The sequence below is a fragment of the Cnephaeus nilssonii genome (assembly GCF_951640355.1).
Source record: "Cnephaeus nilssonii genome assembly, chromosome: 19".
NCBI classification, from domain to species: Eukaryota; Metazoa; Chordata; class Mammalia; order Chiroptera; family Vespertilionidae; genus Cnephaeus; species Cnephaeus nilssonii.
In genome coordinates this window covers 20,021,638-20,047,825 of record NC_137090.1, presented here as the reverse complement: position 1 = coordinate 20,047,825, position 26,188 = coordinate 20,021,638, and the positions used below count along the sequence as shown (strand labels likewise).

Sequence of the window (26,188 nt, the reverse complement as noted above, 5' to 3'; positions counted from 1 at the left end):
CACCGGGCCGGGCGAGAGGTGCCTGAGCGGGCGGGGAGCGTTACGTGGCCTTGCTGCCTTCTCGATCGGCCCCTCAGCCTTTCTGTATTAATTGGGTCTTGATAGATTAAGCAGAGGGTAAAACTCGAGAGGTTGGGGCTGACTTTAATTAACCAGGAAGTATTTACTTTTTGAGTTCAGGTCATTCATTCATTCCAGAAGTACCTGTTCATGGCTCAGACGGAAATAGGAAATTTGGAAGGGTGGCCACCCTCCAAAATTTTAGTATGGCCCCTGTTCTCAAAGAGATTACAGTCTCTTTTAGGGAAGAGCAATATGACAAAGTGCTACTTTATGTGGTACCCATTATAAGTGATGTAAAAATTCAGAGAAGAGGAAAATTAATTGGGATTAAAATGAGAAATGTTTCATGGAAGGAAAAAGGGAGATAGACTGTGCTTTGAAGGATGGTTAGAATTAGAAGAAAAGAGAATGTGCATGAAGGGGAACAAAAATGAGATCAGTCTGGTAAGAGTTAAGGCATTAACTGGAAATATTTACTTAAGTGACCAGAACTTGGAAAATCTCAGAAGGCAGGCAGAAATTTTTTAAACTATATTTTATTGATTTTTTTTTACAGAGAGGAAGGGAGAGGGATAGAGAGAAACATGGATGAGAGAGAAAGATCAATCAGCTGCCTCCTGCACACCTCCTACTGGGGATGTGCCTGCAACCAAGGTACATGCCCTTGACCAGAATCAAACCTGGGACCCTACCGTCCACAGGCCGACACTCTATCTGCTGAGCCAAACCAGTTAGGGCAGAAAAAAATTTTTTTTCTTTTCTTAAAAAATATGGAACGGCCCAGGACCAAACCAGAGAGAGTCGGACCTGCATTACCACCATTTGTCCACCATTCAGAACTGAAATGTCAGTGCTGACATGTACACATAAGGAACTGTTGGACATTGAAATTGGGTCTCAAAAGAACTGTTGGCCCAGAAAGAAACTCACTACAGACTGATTCATTTGCCTGTCACCATAACCATTATTGCTTGTCTCATTTTCGGTTCTTATAAGTGTATTTCTAATAGCACATGATCTCACTCATCTAGGGGAAATAATGAACAACATAGACTGATGAACAAGAACAGACCCAGAAACAAGGAGGCATGGATCAGACTGTCGGGCCTCAGAGGGAGGGTAGAGGAGGGTGGGGGTAAAGGGGAGAGATCAACCAAAGGACTTCTGTGCAAGCATATGAGCCTAACCAGCGGTTAAGGACAACAGGGGGGTGGGGGCATGTGTGGGGAGGGGTGTGGGATGGGAATGGGGGGATGAGGACAAATATGTGATACCTTAATCAATAAAGAAATTTAAAAAAAAATGGAACGCTTCACGAATTTGGGTGTCATCCTTGCCCAGGGGCCATGCTAATCTTCTCTGTATCATTCCAATTTTAGTATATGTGCTGCGGAAGCTAGCACAGACATTTTTTTGTCTTAATCGGGGAAGCATTCTGGTGTCTGGGATAGAGTGTGGAATTGGAAATCCAGAGGCTTCATTTTGAATTTAATCTCTGGCACTAACTAGTTTTGGGTCCTTAGGCAAGTTATAGTGTCTCTGAACTTTGATTTCCTTGGTCTGAAAAAATGATTACGAGAATTAAATGCATATGTGTGTGGCTGTATCTAACTCACATGGTAGACTCTCTCAAATTTACTTCCTGCTCCCTTCCCCCAACAATGTGTGAACCAGAGAAGTATTAAACTTTGTTTTTCAGTAGATGAAGAAAACAGTTTTTGTTGGTTAATTTTCTAGTCAGAATATCTCTAGACTAGATGTGGTACTCACAGTCCATTCCACTGGTTGGAAATTTCCCTTTTTGGTTCTCAGCTTTTATGCAAATGAAATCAAGTTGTTAGAATGGTCACTCCCTTCCTTTGGGTAATGTTGGAGGGAAGTCTTTTTTAAAAAAACACCACTTGACAGAGCTGGATCCACCACCACCCACTCTAGTCACTGTTTATGTAGTTGTAGCCCCATAAAGGGTAGGTGCTAAGGTGATTTTCTGATGCCCTGTTTTTTTTAGCAGGGTTATGCTGGGTGAATTAGAATGGGAATAGTCTTCTATACTGTACAGTACAGTAGTCACTAGCTACTTAAAATTTAGTAAAAACCAAGTAAAATTAAAAATGAAGTTCTTCCGATGCCCCAGTTACATTCCAAGAACTCAATAAAAACATGTGGTTAGTGGTTCCCATATTGAGTATTGCAGATATAGAATATTACCATCATTGGCCTGACTGGGGCTTAGAGTATCCAAGATAGCTTCACTCACATGTTTGAGGGCTTGGTGCTAGCTGTTGGCTGAGCCCCTAAGTTCTTCTCCACATCTCATCCTTGGCCTCTCATCAGTCATTAGTTTAGCTCTAGCTTCTTGACTTGGTGGCTGGCAACCAATCAGGTGAAAACAGAAGCTGTGGGGCCCATTAAGGCCTGGGCCTGTAAGTCAAACTCCATCACTTCTTGTTGGTCAAAGTAAGACGCAGGGCCAGCCTGCATTCAATAGACTGCACCTCTTGATGGTAGGAGTGGCAAAGTGACACTGCAAAAGGTATTGTCCAAGGGAGAGCTTGATCGTTGAGTCATCTTTGGGAACAGCCTACCAGGTATGAGATGAGAGAACCTGGTAAGATTTTTGGAAATGGAAAGGAAGGAATGCGTAAGACATATCACTCTTAAAATTTGATGCATTTAACTGAATGCAACACTCCAGATTTATTTTAATTAATTCAGCATGCAGCAGGACTATTGCTTTTATTATCTGGACACTTCTATTAAAGTAGACTAAAGTTGTATTGACATTTTTTAGCAGTTACAGGACACTTTGCTCATGCTAAGCTTGTGCTCATGTTACAAACACAGCTCTTTTCCACACAATATGCTGCCAAACCAAGTCTTGTACTTGGGCAATGGATTCTTGTAAACTTAAATGTAGGAACTTACAACACAGAATACACATAAAGATGATATGTTTTTGTGTGAGAAAATGTGTATCTAGAGTCAGCATTTGAAGAGTCTATGATGCTCGGCACTCTGGCTCTTAAGCTTAGAATTTGCCTAAAGCTTTTTCCTCCAACCACCCCTAAAAAATGGCATCTCTTTCCTGACTGTTGTTCACTGGGCTAATACATCTGTTGTGGTTTTCAACTCGTCCACAGCAAGACCACATTGTTGGAAGTTGTGCTTTGATGCAATTTTTTAGAGAATGTTTACTTCTTTTCTCTGTTCCTGATTGACCTACTTAAACTCACCATCCAGCAAGCACTTGGGCATCCTGCTGCCATCCATTATCCACATATGTTTAGCTAGATGTGGAGTTGGGTTACAATAAGCATCATTCCAAACATGGTAAATTATCTTTTCTTTTTAGCCTGCCTCTTGGTCTGTTTCATGGACAATCAGATGGAGGCCAGCATTTAGGAAACTATTCAAGAAGCTAGACATGGTATCTTTGCCAAGATCCAGGTACCCCTGAAACACAGCCTAGAGTAAGCTCTTCTTCTGAATTCCTTCAGTCCTCTTTATCTGTGCCCTTCTTTCTCCCCCCGCCCTCTTATTTTCCCCTGTGCCCTTCTTTTATCCCTGTTGCATGATGCCTTTTATCCTCCTTATATTATCTGACCTTGAGGCTCTTTCCTCCCCATGATTGCTGTTCCAGGATGTATTCTCACATTTAGTATAGTATCTAGTACATAATAAGTACTCATTCTGATTATTCAATGAATGAATGGAATAAACTCCTTCTATTCCTATAATTATTTTTTGTTTATTCATTGATATTATATACTTAATATTTCTAACCCTTCAAAATTCATATGTTGAAGCCCTAATCCTTATCATGGCTATATTTGGATAAGGAACCTCTAAGGAAATAATTAAGGTTAATGAGGTCAGAAGGGTGAGGCCCTGATCCAACAGGATTAGTGTTCTTATAATAAGAAGAGACACCAGAGAGCTCACTCTCTTTCTCTACCACCCTCCCCTATGCACATGCCCTGAGGAAAGGGTCATATGAGGACATAGTGGGAAAGTATCTACAAGTCAGGAAGAGGGCTCTCACCAGAAACCAAATTTGCTAGCACCTGGATCATGGATTTCTAGTGTCCAAAATTGTGAGAAATTTCTGTTGTTTCAGCTGCCCAGTCTGTGGTATTTTGTTATAGCATACTGAGAAGATTGATACCATTGATTATTCTATTTATGTATTGTCTTTTAAGGGAAGGCCAAGTAATATTTCTCCTATTGTTCTTTGAAAAGCATTACATTTGGTAGATGCTCAAAAAATACTGACTGAGTGATTAAAGTGGAAGTCTTTACACACAATAGTTCTTCCTAAAGTACTTTTCCCGTACTCTCTTTATATATATACTAGAGGCCCGGTACATGAAATTCATGCACTCGGGAGGGGGGGGGGTTCCTTCAGCCCGGCCTGCACCCTCTCACAGTCCAGGACCCCCATGATTGATCACCTTGCAGAGGGGGGCCCCGCCCACCGCTGGCCGGGTAGCCTGGGCCTCCCTCTTTGGGGCAATCGTGGGGCAATGGGGGGGCCTCCTGACCAATTGCATTGTGCCCACCTTGGCAGCAGCAGTCAGTGCTGGGTCACCGTGGTGCCCGTGACCCAGGAGGAACGGAGAGGTCAGCAGTTCAGCCCACTCGCCAGTTCCCACCCACCCGAGCCTGCTGCATGTGCTGCCTGGCGTTCGGTTGTCTGTTCGGTCGTTTTGGACATTACGGACCCTGGCTCTTTATATATTAGAATATATATATATATATGTGTATATATATATATATATATATGTGTGTGTGTGTGTGTGTGTGTGTGTGTGTGTGTGTGTATTTTAAATATATTTTTATTGATTTCAGAGAGGAAGGGAGAGGGAGAGAGAGATAGAAAATCAACGATGAGAGAAAATCATCTATCGGCTGCCTCCTGCATGCCCCACCCTGGGGATGGAGCCCGCAACCCGGCATGTGCCCTGACCAGGAATGGAACCGTGACCTCCTGGTTCATAGGCCGATGCTCAACTACTGAGCCACGCTGGCTGGGCTCTCCTTACTCTTTAGCTAAATTCTCATCCTTCAGCCATCAGCTTTAATATCATATCCTCAGAATATCCCCTATTCTACCTAATCTAAATTATTAGCTCCACCTTATAATTCTCTCTCACCACATTTTTGTTCTTTTCCTTCATGGTATATATGGTAGTTTTAATTATATTTGTTTAATATAAGTTCCACAAAGGCAGGGACTTTGGCTCACCATGATGTTCTCATCACCTAGCATGGTGCCCTGCACAAATATAAGCAATATTAAAATATTATAAATATATCTGATTATTAAATAACTTTACCACTTAATTTTATCTCTTATGCTTTAATGAATACCCCTTTCTGCATCTAGAAACATTCTGGCCTTAACCATGAGTCCTTAAGGGAATTAAAGTCAAGGTAGCCTTGGCCAGTGTGGCTCAGTGGTTGAGCATCAACAATGAACCAGGCGGTCACGGTTCCTTTCCCAGTCAGGGCACGTGCCCAAGTTGCGGGCTTTATCCTCAGTGTGGGGTGTGCAGGAGGCAGCTAATCAATTATTCTTTCTCATCATTGATGTTTCTCTCTCTCTCTTCCTCTCTGAATTAAAAAAAAAAAAAAGCATAGGGGAAAAGATAAACTGTAAGCCAATAAGCTTGCCTGGGGTGAAGGCTGTATAAGCTTGGTTGAACTGGTGGTGTTGGGGATAGTTGATAACCTTTGGGTTCCAGGCTGGTGAGTTTAGATTTGATAAAATAGACATACAGAGCTGCTGGTGGTGATTGAGCTGCTCATGAGAATGGAATTTGAGAAAGATTATGCTGACAGCTGAGGATTATGTGAATTGGAGGTAAGAATAGGGACCTGGAATGCAGCAAAGAGACTGCTAGGGAGTCTAGGCAGCTATAACTTTCTATTATTCTAGGATCGTAGATGGTTGAATGTGAAAAAAGATGGACAATGAAAATAGTTACTCATTTACAGTGAGAAATATTCTTCTCCAATTCCTTCTCCTTAGGGCATTTGAATTCTAACCAGAAGTTCTCTTAGTGAGTACAAAACTTAAAACAAAAAGAATGAATTGAATGAAACTACCGGCTATTATCTCTTTTTCCTCAGAAGGTACATATCTGCCTGACTAAATAAAAAATATCTATATTACCTGGAGAGGATGTTCACAAAAGAATAGATTCTTTGTTTCTCCATTTTCTAGGTAGACTTTCATTTTTCTCTAAATAAGTTGCACAGCAATGGATCACAAACTTGATTATATTCCAGTCTTGAGTATACACTATAGTTGACTTGAATTATACTTTGTTATTGTTTGTTTGCTTTGTGTGTCACAGATATATGACTTGGGAGATAGTTGATGAACTGGGTTTAAAATATCCTGAGTTTGAAGTGCCTTAGGTGAGAATGTCCAAATGTCGATTGAAAATGTGAAGTTTGAATAATTTAGGAAAGAAGTTGGGACTGGAGCTATATGTAGATTTCTCAGGTAGAACTAAATGCATTCTTTTTGGTTATGTAATATTTTGTAATATTTTTGTGAGATTACTTATCAGAGTATTAAAACTATTTGTATATCTGCATCCTCCACACCAGACAGGGAGCTCCTTGGGGCCAAAGATGGCCTCTTATTCACTTTGGTAAAAATACTGTAGGTGCTCACTAAGTGTTAGTTGAGTGAATGAACGAGGATAATCTGAATAAAAGAGAAACGGGTCAGTGGTAAAACTTTGGTGGTATAAGTACAGCAGAGAAGGCCTGGAGAGAAGACCACAATATCTAGTCACAGGGAAGTCACTGGTGGAGCATTAGAAAGGATGTCAGAATTCAAGAAGTAAAAGAAGAAGCTGGTGGAGAGGGAAACTAAGAGAAGAGAATCATCTTTAGCATTAAAAGCATATCCCCAAATGCTGAGAAAGAGTTCCTGCAAAGGGGTTCAGTTTCTTTTCCCTTATTGAGAGCCATCTATGCTGAGGGTGTCAGGCCATCTCTTTCATTGATGCCTTCTTGCTTCCACGCCTGGTAGGGGTCCTGCCTCTCTCTGAGGGAACCTCTATCAGCTCTACCAGCTCCCACTGTTGCTTAGAGTAGTGTCCTGGGTTCTAGTCTCAGTTCTGCCATGATTCGCAGTATGACCTTGGGCAAGTCACCTCCTTCTCTGTGGGCCTCTAAAGTCCCTTGCAGCTGTCAGGATGTCTGGGAGAACACAGTTTGGATGACTGGTGAGGATTCCAACTTGCTCTCTGCTGCTTTTCAACTATAAATCTCTTTGCCAAACACCAGCTGTCTTGCCCGCTGCTTTAGAACCCCAGGCGGACTCTAACCCACATGCTGTTGCAGCCTTCCCGGCGTTCTCCTCCCACGATTCAGTTCACGGATATGTCACTAGGTGGCGCTGTCCGGATCTCAGCACAGAAATTAGCTCCAACCATTTTGAACAAACAAGTAGCATCCTCCACTGATGCTAAAGCAGCTGTGGAGATCAAGTTTAAGGGGTGATTAAAGTGCAGTGAGAGTCCGTGCTACCATGGTCTTTGAAATTTTGACTTTAGACACCTTTCTACTCCTTTTCTGCCTTTACCTTTGTTGCTGTGGGCCTTATAGGTCAATGAGACTTCAGGTTATTCATTGCTTTTCCCCTCCTTCCTTGGTAGTAAAAGAATCTTAGATACAGAGGATCAGGTTAATCATTCTCCTTGATTTATAGCTTTCTTTCATCAGTGGTCCGTGCAAGGTCTCTCTTGTTTAATTATTTATTAATCCCTTTTCTCTCATTGCCTCATCCCATTCAAACTACATTCATGTTGGGCAATCGTCAGTTATTTTCAATGTGTATTTTTGTTTGTTTTGTATGTGTGTTTTTTTGTGTTTGTTTTTTTGTTTTGTTAATCCTCACCCGAGGATATTTTTTTCCATTGATTTTTAGGGAGAGTGGAAGAGAGAGGGAAAGACAGAGAGAAACATCGGTGTGAGAGAAACACATCGATTGGTTGCCTCCTGCATACCCTGACCAGAGCTCAGCCAGGGAGGAGCCTGCAACCAAAGTATGTGCCCTTGACCGGAATCGAACCCAGGACCCTTTGGTCTGCAGGCCGATGCTCACTGAGTCAAATGGCTAGAGCTGTATGTGTTTTTGAATAATGGTTCTAGTATGCTTCTAGTATGCATGCATTTAAATTATTAAAATAACATATTTTATTTAACCCAGAACATCCAAAATGTTATAATTTCAACATGTAATCAGTATAACATTTACTAATTATATGTATTGCATCCTTTATTTGGTCTTCAAAATCTGTGTGCTTTATTCTTATAGTACATATCAATTTGAATGCTAAATTTTAATCAGAAATACTTGATCTGTATTTAAAGTTTATAACATTTACAGTTGAAAAAGTTGATTTACATACCTAAATTGTTCCAAGTACACTTTAAATTTTTCCAATAATTGAATCAAGTACCAAAAAGTATTTCCCTTTAGTATTCTCATCCAAATTGACAAAATTGTTTTATCTATTTGAGAACTGACTTGACTTTGAAGCAAAAGGATATAAATTTCAAAACTACATCCAAATTAAGTAAATTCACTCATTCTTGTGTCAACTTAGTACCACTAACATGAAATTCAGGAGATATTGCTTAAATGGAAAAACAATTCTAAATTTATTAATATCAACAACACATTTAAACCTTTCTTGTGGTTTTTACAGCCAGTTTATGTAGTGCTGTTGATTTTAATTAAAATCTCCTGCATATTTATGTTAGAAAATGTGCATCATGAGAGGTTTCTGTGTTAGCATAAATCCTTGTACCTATCTTGCTAAGTCACAAAAAAGCATTTTCTTTCATCGGCACTTCAATTTTAACCTTAGGGGAGGTGCTTCTAAGATTGCAATTCACCTGCCCTGAGAGTTGAGGGGATGAGGAGGGGAAAGAACTGGTCAAGTCTGGTTGCCCCTTATCTGTTTTTCATCAGTTCGTCACCAGCACAGCGCATCTTCAGTGCCCTGATGCTAACTAAGCCTCACCAGCTCCTGGATCACAGGTTTGAGTCACACAGGTGAAGGGGCATCACTGTTTGTTCAAAGACAGCGGTGGATGAAAAGAGAGATCAGAACATCAGAGCTCCTGTTCTTTATCATTCCACAGCCACACCGGGCCCCCTCCTGCCCGAAACCAAAGCCACCCCTCTACCACACACAACAGTTTGAAACATTGCTATTTTCTCGTTATAATTCTTCCACGGTTGATCTTGAGAGAGGGAGCAGTGGTCCCATTAGTTCAATCAGGTCTGAAGCTTAAGGATTTTGAGCACTTGCTCTGTGCTAGACACTGTTGTAAGCATGTTATCCACGTGAACTCATTTAATCCTCACAACAGCCCTATGAGGTTATATTAGCAGTCCCACTTGGTAGATGGGAAAACTGAGACATAAAGAAGTTAATTAGCTTCCCTAGTGAACTAACCTGTTCAGGACTCTTACCCTGGCAGTCTGGCTGCTGAGTGGGCCCTCTTAACCTCTCCCTTGCAGCAGAGGCTGATTTACCCAGTGTCCTCTATGGACAGATTAATGTAGTGTTGGCCAGGTCTGCCCCGTGGTGTCTAGCTTATGAGATATTGGCTAGAAGAGAGGAAGGAGGGTGACAAGCACGAGGCATTAATGGCCAGCCCTGCTGTCAGCAGCATTTGAGCCCAAGCTGGAGACTCTAATGTATGTCTCTCAGGGCAGGACACAGGCTCGGCGTGGTTAGAGGTGAAGGGATGAGGGTGAGTGAGTATGCATAAGCACAGCCCTAATGAGGTCTGATGTCATTTCTCTTCTGTAGGGGGTTTGTCTCTGAATTTGACATGTGATGTAAACTGGTTGGTGTGAAATTCTGCCTGGGTATTCCATGCACCCGAGTGTGAAGTCCTTCCCGAGGAAGCATTTAAGTGGGCTGGAGCGACTCTGGCTCTGGAACCACTAGGTGCCTCCCTAGGCAGTTGCTAGGCTGCCAGTACATGCGACTAGACTGGCCTCTTCACACTTCTGCCGCTTTCCTTCTCTCTTCCTTTGCTCTGGGTTGGTCAACATGTACCGGAGAGTAAGACCCTGCCATAGGCCCCGGGAAGGATTCTCTAGATGGATAAGATTTGAAGGTGGAAGTCAGTGACTACGAAGCAGAATGAAGATCATGAGAAAGTGAAACCTCTGACTCCAGTTACTGCGCTTTTAGGAACTGTGGGCGTCTTGAGTTTTAGTAACAACAAGGCTAGTGTCGGGTGTCTTGATCCTTGATGCATGGCTCTTTCTGGTCCCTTCTGAAGTGCCAGACACTTTTTTGGCTGAGCTTGCTTAAAGAGAATTAGAAACGGATTTGAGGAGCCTCTCTTCCCCCACCGGGGTGCCGGTGGCCTAAGGTTTCAGGCAGACGGGCTCCTTATCTGCCTGGCCCCAGGGAGCTGCTACATGCTTTCTGAGCCACAGACATTTCACACCACGGGTACCCAGCTGCTGCCCTCCCCCGGACCCCATTCCTTTCCACTCCTTCTTCATTCCTAAATCCATATTTTATATGGATTTATAAATCTATATTTTAACCACTGCCGCCTTCCTTGTCTCTCTCATGTGGGCCCCTCTCCTGGATTTTTTTTCCTGGGAAATCGGAGAGACCTGAGGACATCTCCTGGGAAAGCAAAAAGAAATGAACAGCAATGAATGTTTCCTAGGTGCCAGAGATGGCGTGTGGGGCCTTACTGACATTACTTCATGCAGATCTCACAACCACTGGGGAAGGAAATGTTTACTATGGAAGGTCCTGAGAGGACCAGGCCCAAGGAAGTGATGGCAAAGCCAGGATTCAGACCCGTGCTTATCTGCCTCTAAAGCTCACACCCTTTCCGTGTTCCTGATGGCCCTGGAGCCCCAGCTTTCTAACCTCATCTGTCTGTTCCCAAGCAGACTGGATATTTTTTTCTCCTTAGAATAGAAAGAAAAAAGAAAAAAAAGAAGGGAAGAAAGAAAGAATGGGAAAGGAAAGGACCGCCTCCCAGCTCTATGTCTTTTGAAGATCACACTTCTTTCTAGAATGATTAGAATAACCTGTTTTTTAACTGGAAGGGAACAGATGAGAGCATCTCATTCAGCAGTTATTTTAAAACTTTTAAACCATGGAACCATTTCTTAGAAAATTATCCTGGGCATATAAAGCACCCAGGAGTGGTGCTGCTTGAAGTGGCGGGGGGTGGGGGAGCTCCAAAACCCGGCCTCTCTGCGTCCCTTCCGGTGGCAGCACGTCAGGGAGCCGTAGGTGTCTGCTGAGCACCACTTGAAAGCTCCTCCTCATCTCTCATTGAAGAGACAAGCAAGCGGAGGCCCAGAGAGGGGCAGTGGCTGGCCAAGTCAGGGCTAGGGCCTGGGTCGTCCAGCGTCTGGCCTGCCGCTTTCTACAGAAACCCCAGCCTGTGGATCTCTGTACACCCTGCAGGACACCTGGCCCGGGAAGGGGAAGAGAGTGGGGAGAGGCCCGGCTTCCTCTTTCTTCCTTCCTCATCAACAACCTGAGTTCCCTACCCTCCTGGGGAAGAAGGTAGTCACGAGGGGTCAGACAGGGAAACGGGAAGGATGCAGGCAGAGGCACCCGGGAGCAAGGTGACAAGGAATCAGAAGGAAGAGAGAAGGGGAGGGGAAAAGAGCGAAGGAGCCTCCACACCAGCCCAGGACCAGGGCTAGCCTATGGTTTGCACCCCGGCCTTTCTCTAGTAGCCCCTTGGGCAAGTCCTGGTCCACCCCCACCATCAGTTTCCTTTGAAGGTTCATCACCCACCAGCAGTGAGTGCAGGTATAGGTTCCAGGAGGGGCAGGTGGTGTCAGAGCGCAACACACGGGGCAGAATTAGAGGCTCAGCTCTGTCCGTGTGTCTTGAGGTAGCTCCAAGGTCTCCCTGGGCTTAGATTCCTCATCTATAAAACCAAGTGGGAGCCGAAACCGGTTTGGCTCAGTGGATAGAGCGTCGGCCTGCAGACTGAAGGGTCCCGGGTTCGATTCCGGTCAAGGGCATGTACATTGGTTGCGGGCACATCCCTGGTAGGGGGTGTGCAGGAGGCAGCTGGTCGATGTTTCTGTCTCATCGATGTTTCTAGCTCTCTGTCCCTCTCCCTTCCTCTCTGTAAAAAATCAATAAAATATATTATAAAACCAAGTGGGAGGGGGCGCTCTCTAAGGGCCCTTTGGGTTCCGAAAGATCTGGGACTTGGAGCCTGTGCTTAGGGAGCCCGGAACCGGGCAGATTGCAAGCTTAGGAGCTAACAGGGACCAGGTGCCACATAGTCTAGCAATCTGGTCTTACAGGCGAGAAAACTTGGCCTACAAAGGCCAAATGGCTTTCCTGCCTTTCTCGGTGTGATTTCCTTTCATCCTCTGAACCATAGTCTCGGGATTCAGCTCAGAGCAGTTCTGTGCAGTGGCTAAGCTTTTGTGTGTGTGTGTGTGTGTGTGTGTGTGTGTGTGTTGTTTTTCTGAACAGTTATTGACTTTCAACACTTCTTACAAAAACAGCACATGCTCGTTATAAAAATTTCCATGAATACAGGAAGTGAAAAAGTAGAAAACTGCCAATTGCTGTCACCGTCCTGTCCTCACCCTGCAGGTCTCCAGGGGTGTCTCCTGTTAACACTTTAGTGTGTATTCATCCTGAGTTTTCTAATGAACACACAAACATATGTGTCCCCCATCAATGGGATTGTCGTGTCAAGCATTCAAGCATAAACTTTAGAATCAGACACTCCTGGGTTCTCATGCATCTCATGGCTCATTAGCCGAATGACCTTGTTAGTTGTTGCTGCTTTTAGTCTCAATCTCCCCATGTGAAATATGGCAGTAATAATAATATTTACCTTATAGGATTGTGATGAAGACTTAACGAGATTTTATAAACAGCACTTAATAGTGTCTGGTACACAGTAAGCACTACACACACACACACACACACACACACACACACACACACACACAAACACACATCCAGATGGCACAGAATGAGTTAAAAATATAGTACAAATGAGACCTGAGTTTTCTGACCTCCAGTCCCATCAACTTCCAGCCACACCTCGCTACCTCTCTCTCATCCTGGTCCCCTGGGCATATGCTAAATGCTCAATACTTGTTGAGGGAATGAATAAGGTTGGTGGGGACCCGAGGTCTGTGGAGTTCCTAGGGTGCCTGCTCTGGAAGATGGAGGATTCACCCTGTGGATTGGGAGGGGGTGGGACAGTGTGCATTGGCCGGGCCAGCTGCTGCTTCAGGGCTTCAGGCCTGAGAGTTGAGCCTCAGGACAGAGCGGAGGCCCCAGAGTGGCTCTCAGCTTAAAGGATCTTGGCTTCAAAGGAATGTGCAGTGGGCTGCCTCTGCTCAGGAGGGGCTAAAAAAAGCCTGACCCTCCCCTGGGCTTTGTGTGAGGGTTATCAACTGCTCAAGTCAGCTCATCTCTCTGGCTGGACACCGGCATTTTTGAGAGAGCCTGTTTTCCTGGCCCCTCTGGGTTTCCACCAATTGGCAGGAAGGGGTCAGCCTGTCCCAGAGGTAGAGGCTGTGAGGGGTGTGAGGTGTGGGGAGAGGGGGAGGGGGCTGGGAGCACCAAACCTGGTGACAATACACAGTTGTCAGCTGTCCCCTGCTGGTGTTTCTTCCTTTTATAGTCAGTAGCAGCTGCTCTTGCTCTCACCCAGGCCCTCTGTGGGGGCTCCTGCCCAGGATAAAAAGGGGAGGGAGGCGGCCCAGTCTCCGGTCTCGTTTCCCAGGTGCCACATCTCCTGATTCCTTCCTAGGTGCCACCTCCACTAAAGATCTCAGCATGCCTCCCAAGAAGCCTGAGCCTAAGAAGGAAGCGGCAAAGGCAGCCCCAGCCCCAGCCCCAGCCCCTGCCCCAGCTCCCGAGCCCCCCAAGGAGCCTGCCTTTGACCCCAAGAGTGTAAAGGTGAGTGAGTCTCAGCCACTGGGATAGGGGTGGGGGTGACATTCAGGGTCCTATTGGCCTGAAGCTTAGAGATCCACTTCAAGGAGGCTGGACTGGGGTGAGGCTATGGGGTCCATGCCCCAGATCACAGTCCGGGGGGCGGAAGGGGGGGCGGGGGGGGGGCAGGCGCTGGGGCTGGTGAGGGTGTTTTGGGTTGTAGGTCTTGCCCCTCGAGAAGAACAGGTTTCTGCTCTGTCTGACAAAGCGCTGCTTTGTCACCCTAACTTGCCCAGCAGAGTTGGGAATGGCAGGGAAATGCAACCATTCAACCTTTTTAAGGCACTCTGGGGCCACCAGAGTGAAGTGAAAGGGACTGAGCCTTTCCCCAGAGGTAGTATGATTTCTTTTTTTTTTTAAATACATTTTATTGATCTTTTCACAGAGAGGAAGGGAGAGGGATAGAGAGTTAGAAACATCTATGAGAGAGAAACACCGATCAGCTGCCTCCTGCACACTCCCCACTGGGGATGTGCCTGCAACCAAGGCACATGCCCCTGACCGGAATCGAACCTGGGACCCTTCAGTCCGCAGGCCAACGCTCTATCCACTGAGCCAAACCGGTCAGGGTGGTAGTATGATTTCTACATGGAAAAAAGACACAAAATGATAACTGCCAGTGGAACGCGGAGTCAGTGACGTCAGTAGTGAGGGAGTGTGCTCCCTGTGCCTGGCGGAGGCTTCCTTCTCAAAGACTCTTGCCATGGGTGGGGATCAGGGAGGCTCTAGATAAGGTGAGAGAAACCTGGTTCCCTCACCTCTCCCCCACCAGGGGGGCAGCTCCTTCTGTGGACTCAGCCTGGGCCCCTAGCTGGCATCTGCAGAGCCCTGGCCCGCCCCAGCCAAGACCCTCTCTCTAACCTGGTGAGGCTGCTGACCCTGTGTCCTCTACCACCCCAGCCCTATTCCCTCTCTGCCCTGCCCTGTTTCCCTGACATTGGCAGGTTCCTCTTTCTGGAGCTGGTGTAGGCCCAGCCGCTGACGCAGTCCTTCCGGGCCGCCCAGCTCTCCGGCGCAGCTGCCGAAGGAATGGGACTGGGAGGGGGAAGGCCTGGGAAGGAGCAGGTCAGAGGCCTCTGGAGAGCGAAGCAGTTTTAAGCCTTGGCACCAGGATGTAAGCGGGCCACTGGCCACTGGTATGAAGAGCTATTAATAACAGGTTGGGCGTGGTGGGCCCCTGGGAATATCAGCCTGAAGTCAGGGCTGGGGTGGTGAGGAGCCAGAGCAAAAGAAAAGCCCAGGGGTGGGTTCTGGGACAAGTAGGCAGGAGATGGAAACCCCAGCTGTCATTGGATGACGCTTCCTGGCCCTCTTAAGGTTCCTCCCGGCCCCCACAGCCCCAGAGACCCGGCAGTTGTGCCAGTGCCGCCAAGGGGCAGGAGTCAAGCAGAACTGGCTTGGCCAAGAGATGAAGGCAGTTGCCCCATTCCTGAGCTTGGTTATGGCACCACTCTGGGGAAACCGAGGCATAGTGTGGGATCTTAAAACACCTGAAGGTCCTCTAGGACATACATCATTCTATGGGCAGTGCCTGGCAAGAAAAGCTGACTATCTGGCTTGTGGACTGAAGGGTCCTGGGTTCCATGCCAGTCAAGGGCACATGCCTGGGTTGGGGCCGATCCCCAGTAGGGGGCGTGCAGGAGGCAGCCGATCAATGTTTCTTTATCATCATTGATATTTCTAGCTCTCCCTTTCCTCTCCCTTCCACTCTGAAATCAACAAAAATATATTCAAAAGAAAGAAAGAAAGAAAGAAAGGAAGAAAGAAATAAAGAAAGAGAAAGAAAAAGCTGACTATCTCCCCGGCAGGACGCCTTTATTTCTGATTTGTTCTCATAATGCACCACTCCTGGTCCTAGTGTCTGGGCAACAGCTGCCTAGTAGTATCAGATGAGCATCTTCCCCTATGCCGATCACGTCCCTCCATCCACCCACCTCCCCTGCTTTCTTTTCCCTGGCTTCAATCCTCTTTTCCATGTCTAGATCTTCTACTTCTGAAGTTTTTTAAAGTTACTGTAAAGTAGAAAAAAAAAGTAGGTGTCTTTCCTGAAGGCTATTTTTTTCTTATTATTTGTACTTCTCAGTTCCTTTGCTTAAAAGATTCTTTGCTCAAAGAAAGAGTAAATGTAACAACCCTAGTGTGTGTGGTTCTGACCATATTCTGATGTTATGTCTTTCTATAAATATTTCTTACATGTATGCTACTGGGACTTAAAGAATTGCCAAGTAAAGAGAACTGTACCTTCTCCTCAGAGAGTTCATGCAAAGCATCCTTTAGCCCATTTAGGGGGTTTAACTTCCTGACCCTTCCCCGCACCCCCCCCCCCCCCCCCCCGCCTTTGGCAGAGTCCAGTCCTGGGCACAACTAGTTTCCTTCCCACCCCGCTCCCCTGCTCTCCTAGCTCATTCCACCCACCTGCAGGGGTCCTCGTTAATGGAGGTCAGCCTGGGTGGGCACAGCACAGCTCAGAATTAGGATTTAGGAATGGTGGTACATGAAGAAGATGCTCCACGATTAGTTACCACCAGCAGCAGATAGGGGATTTTGGGTACGGTGGTGGTGGTATACAAGGACAATGAAGAAACATACAAGATCCTAAGTGGAAATGATGACTCATGCTTGGTCATTGTCATTTATTTTCAGAGCCTCCTACCTTCCTCCTGGGTATTCAGATTTGAACTGTTATGCATTGGGGGAGGGGGGGAGGGAGAATCCAAAGTTTATTCTTTGCTCAATAAATATTTTTTGAGTGCACACTCAATGCCAGGAATTTCCATGAACAACAAGGAGCCAGGATACACATACAGGCATGACTGGAAAACAGTCACGAAGTACCCAGGGTCCACTCAAACGACTCTTGCTGTCCCAGAGTACCTAAGAGGAATGTGTGCTAAGGAGGGGCTGGAATGGAATGGGGTGAGGGAAGGCTTCATTGAAGGAGGTGACTTGAAGTCAATAAGGTAGAAAAGGGAGGCCAAGCCCTGGCCAGTGTGGCTCAGTGGTAGAGCATCAGCTCGAACACTGAAGGGTCTCAGGTTTGATTCCTGGTCAGGGGCACGTACCTGGGTTGCAGGTTCGATATTTCTCTCTCTCTCTCTCTCTCTCTCTCTCTCTCTCTCTCTCTCTCTCTCTCCCCCCCCCCCACCCCCAGCCCTCTTTTCCACTTTCTCTAAAAATCAATGGAAAAAATATCCTCTGGTGAGGATTAACAAAAAACACACACACACAAAACAAACAAACAAGCAAACAAAAAAGAAAGAAAGAAAAGAAAAGAAAGAAAAAGAAAAAAGGAAAGGGAGGCCAAGGGTGAGGAGTGGGGGCGCCCAAAGGGAGAGAAAGTGTGGCTTGTGGGAGGGTTGTGGAGCAGGGAGAGTCTGAAGGGATGAAAGTGAGGTCAGTTTATGGCCTATAGGACAAGGAATTCACGTTTGACACAAAGAAATTACAGTAGGGAGTGGGTGTAGGTTCTAGAGCTATCCAGGGTATTTCACTGGGAATCATCACTTAACAAGTGGTACTGAGAGAGACTTGAAGGCTGCATTGTTTTATAGCCTGTCAGTTGCATCCCATTCATCAGGAGACTGGTGTGTTACATTTAGCCCGCAGTCTCCTCCCCCCTTCATCAGTGGCCTGTTAGAGGTGACCTGACTGCAGGGGGAAGCCACTTCTGCTTCCCTTTGGAAACCTTTGGCAGTCTCACTCCTCTGTTTCTCTCCCCACAGATAGACTTCACTGCTGACCAGATCGAAGGTGAGTACTAACAGCTCCCTTCCCCTCTCCCCACACCCACACATACCCTCTCTGTTGCACTTCCTAGAGGAGGAGGAGGAGGAGGAGGAGGAGGAGGAGGGATTGATGTCATCACGATAATAGTAATCATCATCATTATCATAATAGCAAACATAATTGCCGTTGACTTGCTATTTGCTCACTTTTGCCTACTACATGTTATTACTTAAGCCTGCATCAACTTATTTAATTCTCACAACAACCCTGAGAGATGGGGACTATTACCACCCCATTTTACAGGTGACAAAGCTGAGGCTCAGAGAAGTTGGGTGGCTTAGAGAAGATCCAAACTCAGGCAATATGATTCCAGATCTACTAGTAGTTCTCAACTGCTCTGCCAGACCACCTGGAACATAATAGATGCATAGCAAAATGCCCTTTTCCTCATCTACCCCCAAAACCTCTCTTAACATATTTAAAAGCTCTCATTCCTGTTCCTTTATTGGAAAGCCCTCCTTTGGTTACCAGCTTCCTCTTCCTTCCTCCTGAAATCTGCCAAGATGCTCACCCACTAATTGTAGCAGGGCCAACAGTGATTTGGGGTTGCCCTAGTCCTCTTGTGATCTCCGTTAGCAAAGCTTCTCCATCTTTGATGAAGACAATTTATTTTTCTCAGTCTTATGTAAAGTGTTACTTAGTGTATCTTCAAGACAAACTTCAAGATCTCCATCCACCCTCCAACGTGATGGTTGCCCCTTAGCCCATCTTATGGTGTTTTGACTTCCTTCTCTGGTCCCTCTCCAGATTTTCATGTCCTTTTAGAAAGGGGTTACCACCGTTGCTCATTGCTCTAGCAAGCAGCCGACTGCTACAGACTGTTGAGAAAAGGTTTCTTCCGAGCCCATTAGCATCACCTCTCAGACACCTCTAGGTCACCCTGGTTTTGTTTTTCTCTGGTATCAATCCTAAACTCCAGGGTTTGGTTTGTATGTGCACGTAATTCCTTTTGAGCAGGTGTTATCACGTTGCAGAGTGCCTCCACATACTGCCATCTCATTTGACACTCTCAGAAACTGGGAGTGCCTGGTGGGTGGAGCATTAGCAGTTGCTGCAAGTCTCTTCCTTCTCCTTCCTCCTCACCATTTCCTTGGTTTCCTTGATAGCTGGTCAGAAGTCACATCTGCATTGGTCCAAAATGAGGGCAATAATACCTATAGCATAAGGTTTTTGTAAAGATGAATGAGATAATCCATGAAAAATTATCAGCTCAGAGCCTGGCCCACAGTAGGTACTCAAATCATAGGTTGTTCTTATCCCTTTCCTCCTCATGTTCCATCCTCCTATTAGGTATCAGTATAGTCTTCTTTTATGAGGAGACTCCTTCTTGTATTAGATCCGACCTGACTCTTCTGAGTGAACCAGGAGAAGATCAAAAAGTCTGAGTTCAGAGTCAACTAACAAATATATATTTATTGAGCACTGAACTTGTGCTGGAAGGCAAGCTAATTGCTTCAAAAGTTTAAAAAAAAATTAAACCCTCCAACAAAGATGTGAGATTGGTGTTATTTCCTTAGTATAGAGGAGGAAACCTAGGTTTGTTGAGGTTAAGGAACTTGGTCACATGGTTAAATGGTAAAATTAGGATTAAACTCATTAAAATAATACTAATAACATTGAGGATTTAATATGTGCCATTCATTGTGTTAAGGATTTGTACATAAATTATTGTATTTAATTTGGATGTAATTAAAAAACCCTGTGAGACAGGTGCCATTTATAGAAGAGATTTTTATAGAGGTTAAATATTTACTTTCCCAAAGTCCCACAACTAGTAAGCAATGAAATGGAATTTGAACTCAATTATTCAATAACGTGACAGACATGCGGTTTTCTATCTTTTAAATTCATCCAAAGCCTAATAAAGAGGTGCAAGTAAACGTTTTTGGGGAACCAGCTTTGACATGTGGAATGATTTGTAAGTAATCCATATGCAGCCTCTAAGTAAATAATTGTTTCTAACGTACTTGGAGAGGATTAAACACAGCTTTTCTCCTAAGAAGTTTACACATTCTTCTTTGGTTTATATTGTTAATCTGCTTAGTGAACTATTTCTCTGTGGATAGTATAAGGTAACTTCAATGCCATTCCCAGTCCAAATTATCCCCAGTAATGAACTGCTTGAATCCAAATGAGTGAGGAATTAAGGTTCTTTGCAAGGGCCCAGGAGTGCCTTAGTTCAGCCTGGCCCATGGACACCTGCCCCGGTCCCTTCAGGGAGTGTAATCCTTGTAGATCTAAACTGGCTTGAATGTGACACCTTAATCAATAAAGAAATTAAAAAATAAATAAATAAAGACATCGCATTGGCAAAAAAAAAAAAAAAAAGAAGAAAGAAAACTATATAAACTGGCTTGAGAACCAGGAAATCCCCATCGTCCCCAGCAACCCCCTCAGGTGAACATTGTATCCCCACTTAGAGCTAAAAAAAGGAGGACACTCAGAGGTTAGTGGTTGGCCTGAGGCCTGCGCTGGTCCGTGGCAGAGTCGGTAGGTCTGTTTCCACCATGTCATCTTGTCTGGCCTGGGAGCCCTCTTTTAGCCTGGAACAGGAAGTACTGATATTAACTAGCCGACTCTTGAACAGGTATTATCCCTTTGCAGAGGGTGCCTCCACACGTGCCATCTCCTTTGACACTCCCAGTAACTGGGAGTGCCCGGTGGGTGGCGCTGTTGCTCCCCGTGGTGCCCAGAAAACAGACCCGGCAGGCATCTCCTGCCATAATCTGCAAAGCCAGAGAACCCAGGAATTTTACCCCCGAACCAGTGCTGTTTTCACTTCCCTGGCATTTTCTACAGTCAGGATCCTCTCCTACACCTGGGAGGATGGGTGGACGGGGGGGGGGGGGGGGGGGGGGGGGGGGCTGGAAGCAGGGGAGGCTTTCATTATGTGACAACCGGCTGATAGCGGAGATCCCAGACCCGGCGTTGGAACAGGTCACGGAGGCACCAGGCTGCCTCTCTAGTTGTCAGAAGACCGGGTGGGTGTGGGCTCCAGGCAGGAGCCGGGAGGGGAATAGTGAAACATTTTATAAGCCACATTGGGCTGCCCTTCAGCCCGGGGGGAGGCTGATCAGCCCCCAGCCACTGCCTTCCCCGGGCCCAGGGGGCTGAGCGGGGTCTTCTCTCTGCAGAGTTCAAAGAGGCCTTTTCGCTGTTTGACCGAACCCCGACTGGGGAGATGAAGATCACCTACGCTCAGTGTGGGGACGTGCTGCGGGCGCTGGGCCAGAACCCCACCAACGCCGAGGTGCTGCGCGTCCTGGGCAAGCCCAAGCCCGAAGGTCAGCCGCTGGGGCTCTCGCCCGGATCTGCCTCCTGTGGGCCCCTCCCTCCCTTCTCCCCTCCTTCTCCTCCCCTTCCCCCCCCTTCTCCCCTGTATCCCTTCACCACCAGCCTCCCCTCCCCACGGAGCTGACCCTTGAAGAATGTGGCCTGGCCTTGCTCCTGGAGGGCAAAGCGACATTCTATCTTCCTCTGACACTCAAGGGCGCCAGGGACACTGGGGAGGGAGGCTTGGTGGGAATCTGATAACTAACCACCCGCCCCCACTCCCCACCCGGAGCCCTTCGTCTAGGTGTCACAGCACTGAGATACCCTGTGCCCCTTGTGAGTTTTACCGCAAGTAGTTTGTGTCTGATAATGGTCAGAGCACCGAGGGTTACAAATTATCCATTTCATATAAATTAGAGCAGATTCAAGGTGAGCTCTAGAATGATGCCTCTTTTGCATTCGGCCAGTGGGAGTTTAGAAAGTGGTGCCAGGGAGTGTGTTTCCTTGGTGAATGTCATCTGTCACGTGAGGCGGTCAAGTGAACAGCTGCTCCTGCCCCAGGCCCTGCTCCTCAAAGGTGCTGGCACTAGGTGGGGCCAGACAGACACGGGCAGGAGCCAGGGTGCGCCATCTCTGGAGGCTTCCTGGGCCCTGCATTGGTCCCCGCCCCCTTCCTTGTTCAGGTCAGCAGGGCTTCTTAGGGGTCAAAAGATATCTGGGCACTTCCATTTTGGAGGGGTTTCTGGGTTGTTATAAAAGAAAGAGTCCAGCCGGTGTGGCTCAGTGGTTGAACATCCACCTGTGGACCAGAAGGTCACGGGATTCCCCATCAGGGCACATGCCTGGGGTTGCTGGCTCCATCCCCATCACGGGGAAGGGGTGCAGGAGGCAGCTGATTGATGAGCCTCCCTCATTATTGATGTTTTTTTCTCTCTCTCTCCCTCTCCCTTCCTCTCTGAAATCAATTAAAAAATATTTTTAAAAAAATGGTTTACATCTATTAAATTGAAGCTTTTTAACGCACCACAACGGGGGAGAAGTGTACTAGTCACAAGAGAATTGTAAATTTATAAAAATTATTGCTTCAGATAGCTCTAGTCAGGTGATCTAGTAATGAGCCCCAAATGCTGAGTCATACAAAATAAATTTTTTTTTTTTTTTTTTTTTGCAATCCTAGCAGTTTACCTCTGTTGACTGCATGTCTGTCAGGTGTCCGAAGTCTCAGTTGTGAATGTGAGCGCCGGGCCATGAGGTCCTTTGTGCCCCTCAGATTCTGCGGCTGCCACCCTCAGCTCCCCACCTGGCTGCCACCTGGAGCTCAGAGGTCTGCTGGCTCCTTTTCACTCCTGCCCTTTTCCTAAGGAGAGTGCCCCGGAGCCAGCCTCCTGCCTTGCTCCTGTGGGCTCTGGGCCCTCCAGGATCACTGGCTGGGTGTCCCACCCAGAAGTGGCTGCAGCTAAGCCCTGGGTGCTGCCAGGGACGGGTCCTCCTCAGCAGAGCTGCGGGGAGGCCTCCTCTGCTCCCCTTGTGATTCTGCTCACGTCACTTCTCTTTCCTTCCCCGTGCCGCCTGAAGAGATGAATGCCAAGATGCTGGACTTTGAGACTTTCCTGCCCATCCTGCAGCACATCTCCCGCAACAAGGAGCAGGGCACCTACGAGGACTTCGTGGAGGGGCTGCGCGTGTTCGACAAGGAGAGCAACGGCACGGTCATGGGCGCTGAGCTTCGCCATGTCCTCGCCACCCTGGGTATGCCAGCCGGGCAGAAGCAGAATGGAGGGGTGGGAGGTGCCCAGGGGGCAGGTTTGGGGAGTCCCTGCGTCCTGAGGATCACATCCTGATCCTGGGCTCCACTCTCTAGTGCCTTTGGGAGAGGAATGGTGTGACCACTTCCCGGGTCAGGAAGTCCTTCAGACTTGAGGGGGTGTTTGGGTTTTTCCTGTCCCTCCTTTGCCATCTGCAACTAAGAGCCTCCTGCCTCCCACCCCAGGAGAGAAGATGACTGAGGCGGAAGTGGAGCAGCTGTTGGCTGGGCAGGAGGATGCCAATGGCTGCATCAATTACGAAGGTACCAGGTCATGCCTCGCTTCTCCGGGTACCCAGGGAAGGAAGGCCAAGCACAGTGTGGGCCGGGCCGACTGCAGAGTAGAACAGATCCAGGAACCAGTGGGCATGGCCACCAGATTGGCTTTGGTGTTGTTCCTTTCCATCCTGGTAGAATGGAAGAAGCATGGAATTTGGAGATAGTTCTGTGATATATGAGCTTTGTCACTTACCTTCTCTGAGCCTCAGTTTTCTCATCTGAGAAATGGGGTGATGCCGGTACCTTTCTCAAGGTTGTGGGGACTAGTAAAGGTAATGTATTTCATTTATGGTGAGTATCAGCACAGAGTGGACAGAGAGCACAGCGAAGTCTCTTCCTTCTTCCAGCTCCTCCCACCAATCCCCAAATAAGAGAAAGAATCACAGTCTGGAGAAGGGATCGTGGGAAGGATTGAAGTCAGGCAATATAGGGAGGGGGGAGAGGTTTAAGGGGTCAAGAGGGCAATAAAGAGCTGAGAAGGGCCAAGTTGTATGGCTGATTTTTAAAAAATATATATGTTTTATTGATTTTTTACAGAGAGGAAGGGAGAGGGATAGAGAGTTAGAAACATCAATAAGCTGCCTCCTGCACACCCCCTACTGGGGATGTGCCCGCAACCAAGGTACATGCCCTTGACCGGACTCGAACCTGGGACCCTTTAGTCCGCAGGCCAACGCTCTATCCACTGAGCCAAACCGGTTAGGGCTATGGCTGATTGTTAAAAAAATATTTTTTTATTGATTTCAGAGAGGAAGGGAAAGGGAGAGAGAGATAGAAACATCAATGATGAGAGAGAATCTATTGGCTGCCTCTTGCATGCCTCCCACTGGGGATCGTGCCCGCAACCCAGACATGTGCCCTTGGCTGGAGTCAAACCCGGGACCCTTCAGTCCACAGGCTGATGCTCTATCCACTGAGCCAAACCAGCTGGGCCAATGGCTGATTTTTGTCTTCTTTCCCAGCCTTTGTCAAGCACATCATGTCTGGGTGAAGCAGGCCCCTCCAGGGTGAGTACAACCTCTCGAACCTGGTCCTTTCTGGGGCCACAGAGGGGCTTTGGAACAACATCACAAGCCCCAGACTCTTCTGTCCCAGCCCTGACCCGGAAGAGGAAACCACAGGGGATGATGAGTAGAGCCCAGCCCAGCCCAGCCCCTTCCATCATGTCCTCTCCACCCTCTTTGCTCCTGTCTCCTCTCCTCATTCCCTTCCGCCCAGCCTCCTGTCCTCCCTGGTCTTTGCACCCCATCTTGACTCTCATCAGCCACACCCTCCTGCCTCTCCCAGGGTCTCTCAAGGCCAGACCATTTTCTCCCTCAGGCCTGGGGCCGCTTGTCCAGGCTCCGGTGGATGAGAAAGCCACATCCCAGGTGGAAGGAGTGCCCCTGGCCTGTGCTCTTGACCCTGTTCCTCACTCTCTTCCCTGTGCTCCCCTGGGCTTGGTGCCATCCTGATAGGGATGTGGGGTCTGTTATGGGCGGGGGGAGGGACTGGGTGTGGAGGGAGAGATGCCCTTTCCATCTAGCACTTTCTCCCAGGTGCCTGGCCTTGGACCTAGCCCTCCCAGGGTGAGTTAGTGAGAGGCCCTGAGTGACTGAGCTGGAGCAGAGTCCTGGACTCATCACTGCACCACAGCGCGAGGGCCTCATGGGCCCATAGCCCTCCCTGCAAATAAACAGCTCCAGCAAGGCTGGGCCGCGTTCCCTGATCCCCAACCAGTCTCTGAGTTGTTTTTTAAACACTAATTAATTTGTGTGTGTGTGTGTGTGTGTGTGTGTGTGTGAGAGAGAGAGAGGGCGGGGGGGGGGGTCACCTGAGGCTTCATGTGTATTCCTCAGAGAAATGAGTGGTATCTGGGAGCCAGGAGACAAGGGCTCCCCGTGGACCTAGAAATATGAGGGTCAGACCCACGAGCAGAGAGCTCTGGAAGGGCCTGCAGTTTGAGGAGTGGTCAGAGGAGGAGATCTGTTCCTCCCAAGGCTCACTGTCCACCTTATCCACCTCCCCCTGGCTGGAGGAAGGAAGAAGAGGGACACCAGGAGCTATGGGGATACCAGGGACTCCTCAGATAGATGGTCCTTGCTGCTGCTGCTTAAAAAAAATTGTCGTTAAATACATATAATATAAAATTTTCCATCGTAACCATTTCTAAGTGTACAATTCTGTGGTGCTAGGTATATTCACATTGTTGTACAACCAACCTCCAGAACTTCTCATCTTGCGAATCTGAACCTTTATACTCCTTAAACAACAACTACCTCACCCCGCCACCACCACCAAAGTCTTGGCAACCGCCATTCTACTTCCTGTCCCTATGAATTTGACTGCTCTAGGTACCTCATCTAAATGGGATTGGACAGTATTTGTCTTTGTGTGACTGGCTTATTTCACTTTGCTTAATGTCCTCAAGGTTCGTCTATGTTTTGGCATATGTCAGAATTTTCTTTTTTCTTTTCTTTTTTTTTAAGGCTGAATAAGTATTTCATTGTATGTGTTACCACATTTTGTTTATGGTCCTTCTTTCTTGATGTGGCCCTTTAGGTACAAAGCTTTTTTTCTCAAAGTCCTGCATGTTTTGGCCATCTCCCTGACACCCTGCTCAAACCCTGGGCTCCATACCCTGGACCTAGGGCCCTGGAAAGGGTCGGGTCAGAGGGAGCACAGACCTCAGGCTGGGAGGGCAAGGGAGTATGGAGAGGCAAGTGGAAAAAGGAGAGACAAGCAAACCAGAGATGGGGAAAAAAGAGAAAGAATATGTAATGAAGTTAAAGACACACATCATGAGCAGCAACACTTGTGTTGGAGCTCAGGGGCCCAGTTGCCCCTGTATGGGGGCCCCGTCCCCTGAGAACTCCCCAAGGTGGATTAGATCCTCCTCATGGCCTTTCTGATACCCTGACTGTCAAGGTATCAGCCCCAGAACTTTGTGGAATAGCCATGAATCCAGCCAAGGCTGAGATTCCATAAGCCC

General features: G+C 47.1%; 1 protein-coding gene across 3 annotated transcripts; it reads left to right on the top strand.

Moving 5' to 3' along the window:
• The first annotated feature begins 13,534 nt into the window (after positions 1 to 13,534).
• On the top strand, positions 13,535 to 24,886 carry MYL4 (myosin light chain 4). Of its 3 annotated transcripts, XM_079799138.1 has the most exons (8): positions 13,535 to 13,645; positions 13,891 to 14,039; positions 17,798 to 17,825; positions 20,996 to 21,145; positions 22,710 to 22,883; positions 23,125 to 23,202; positions 24,180 to 24,224; positions 24,756 to 24,886. In XM_079799138.1, exons 2-7 carry the CDS (start codon positions 13,917 to 13,919, stop codon positions 24,206 to 24,208), a joined length of 582 nt encoding a protein of 193 aa, XP_079655264.1. In that variant the 5' UTR covers positions 13,535 to 13,645; positions 13,891 to 13,916; the 3' UTR covers positions 24,209 to 24,224; positions 24,756 to 24,886. The 3 variants fall into 3 exon arrangements, with proteins under 3 accessions (XP_079655264.1, XP_079655265.1, XP_079655266.1); XM_079799139.1 differs by lacking the exons at positions 13,535 to 13,645; positions 13,891 to 14,039; positions 17,798 to 17,825 and adding an exon at positions 18,985 to 19,088; XM_079799140.1 differs by lacking the exons at positions 13,535 to 13,645; positions 13,891 to 14,039; positions 17,798 to 17,825 and adding an exon at positions 20,718 to 20,842.
• The last annotated feature ends 1,302 nt before the right edge of the window (positions 24,887 to 26,188 follow it).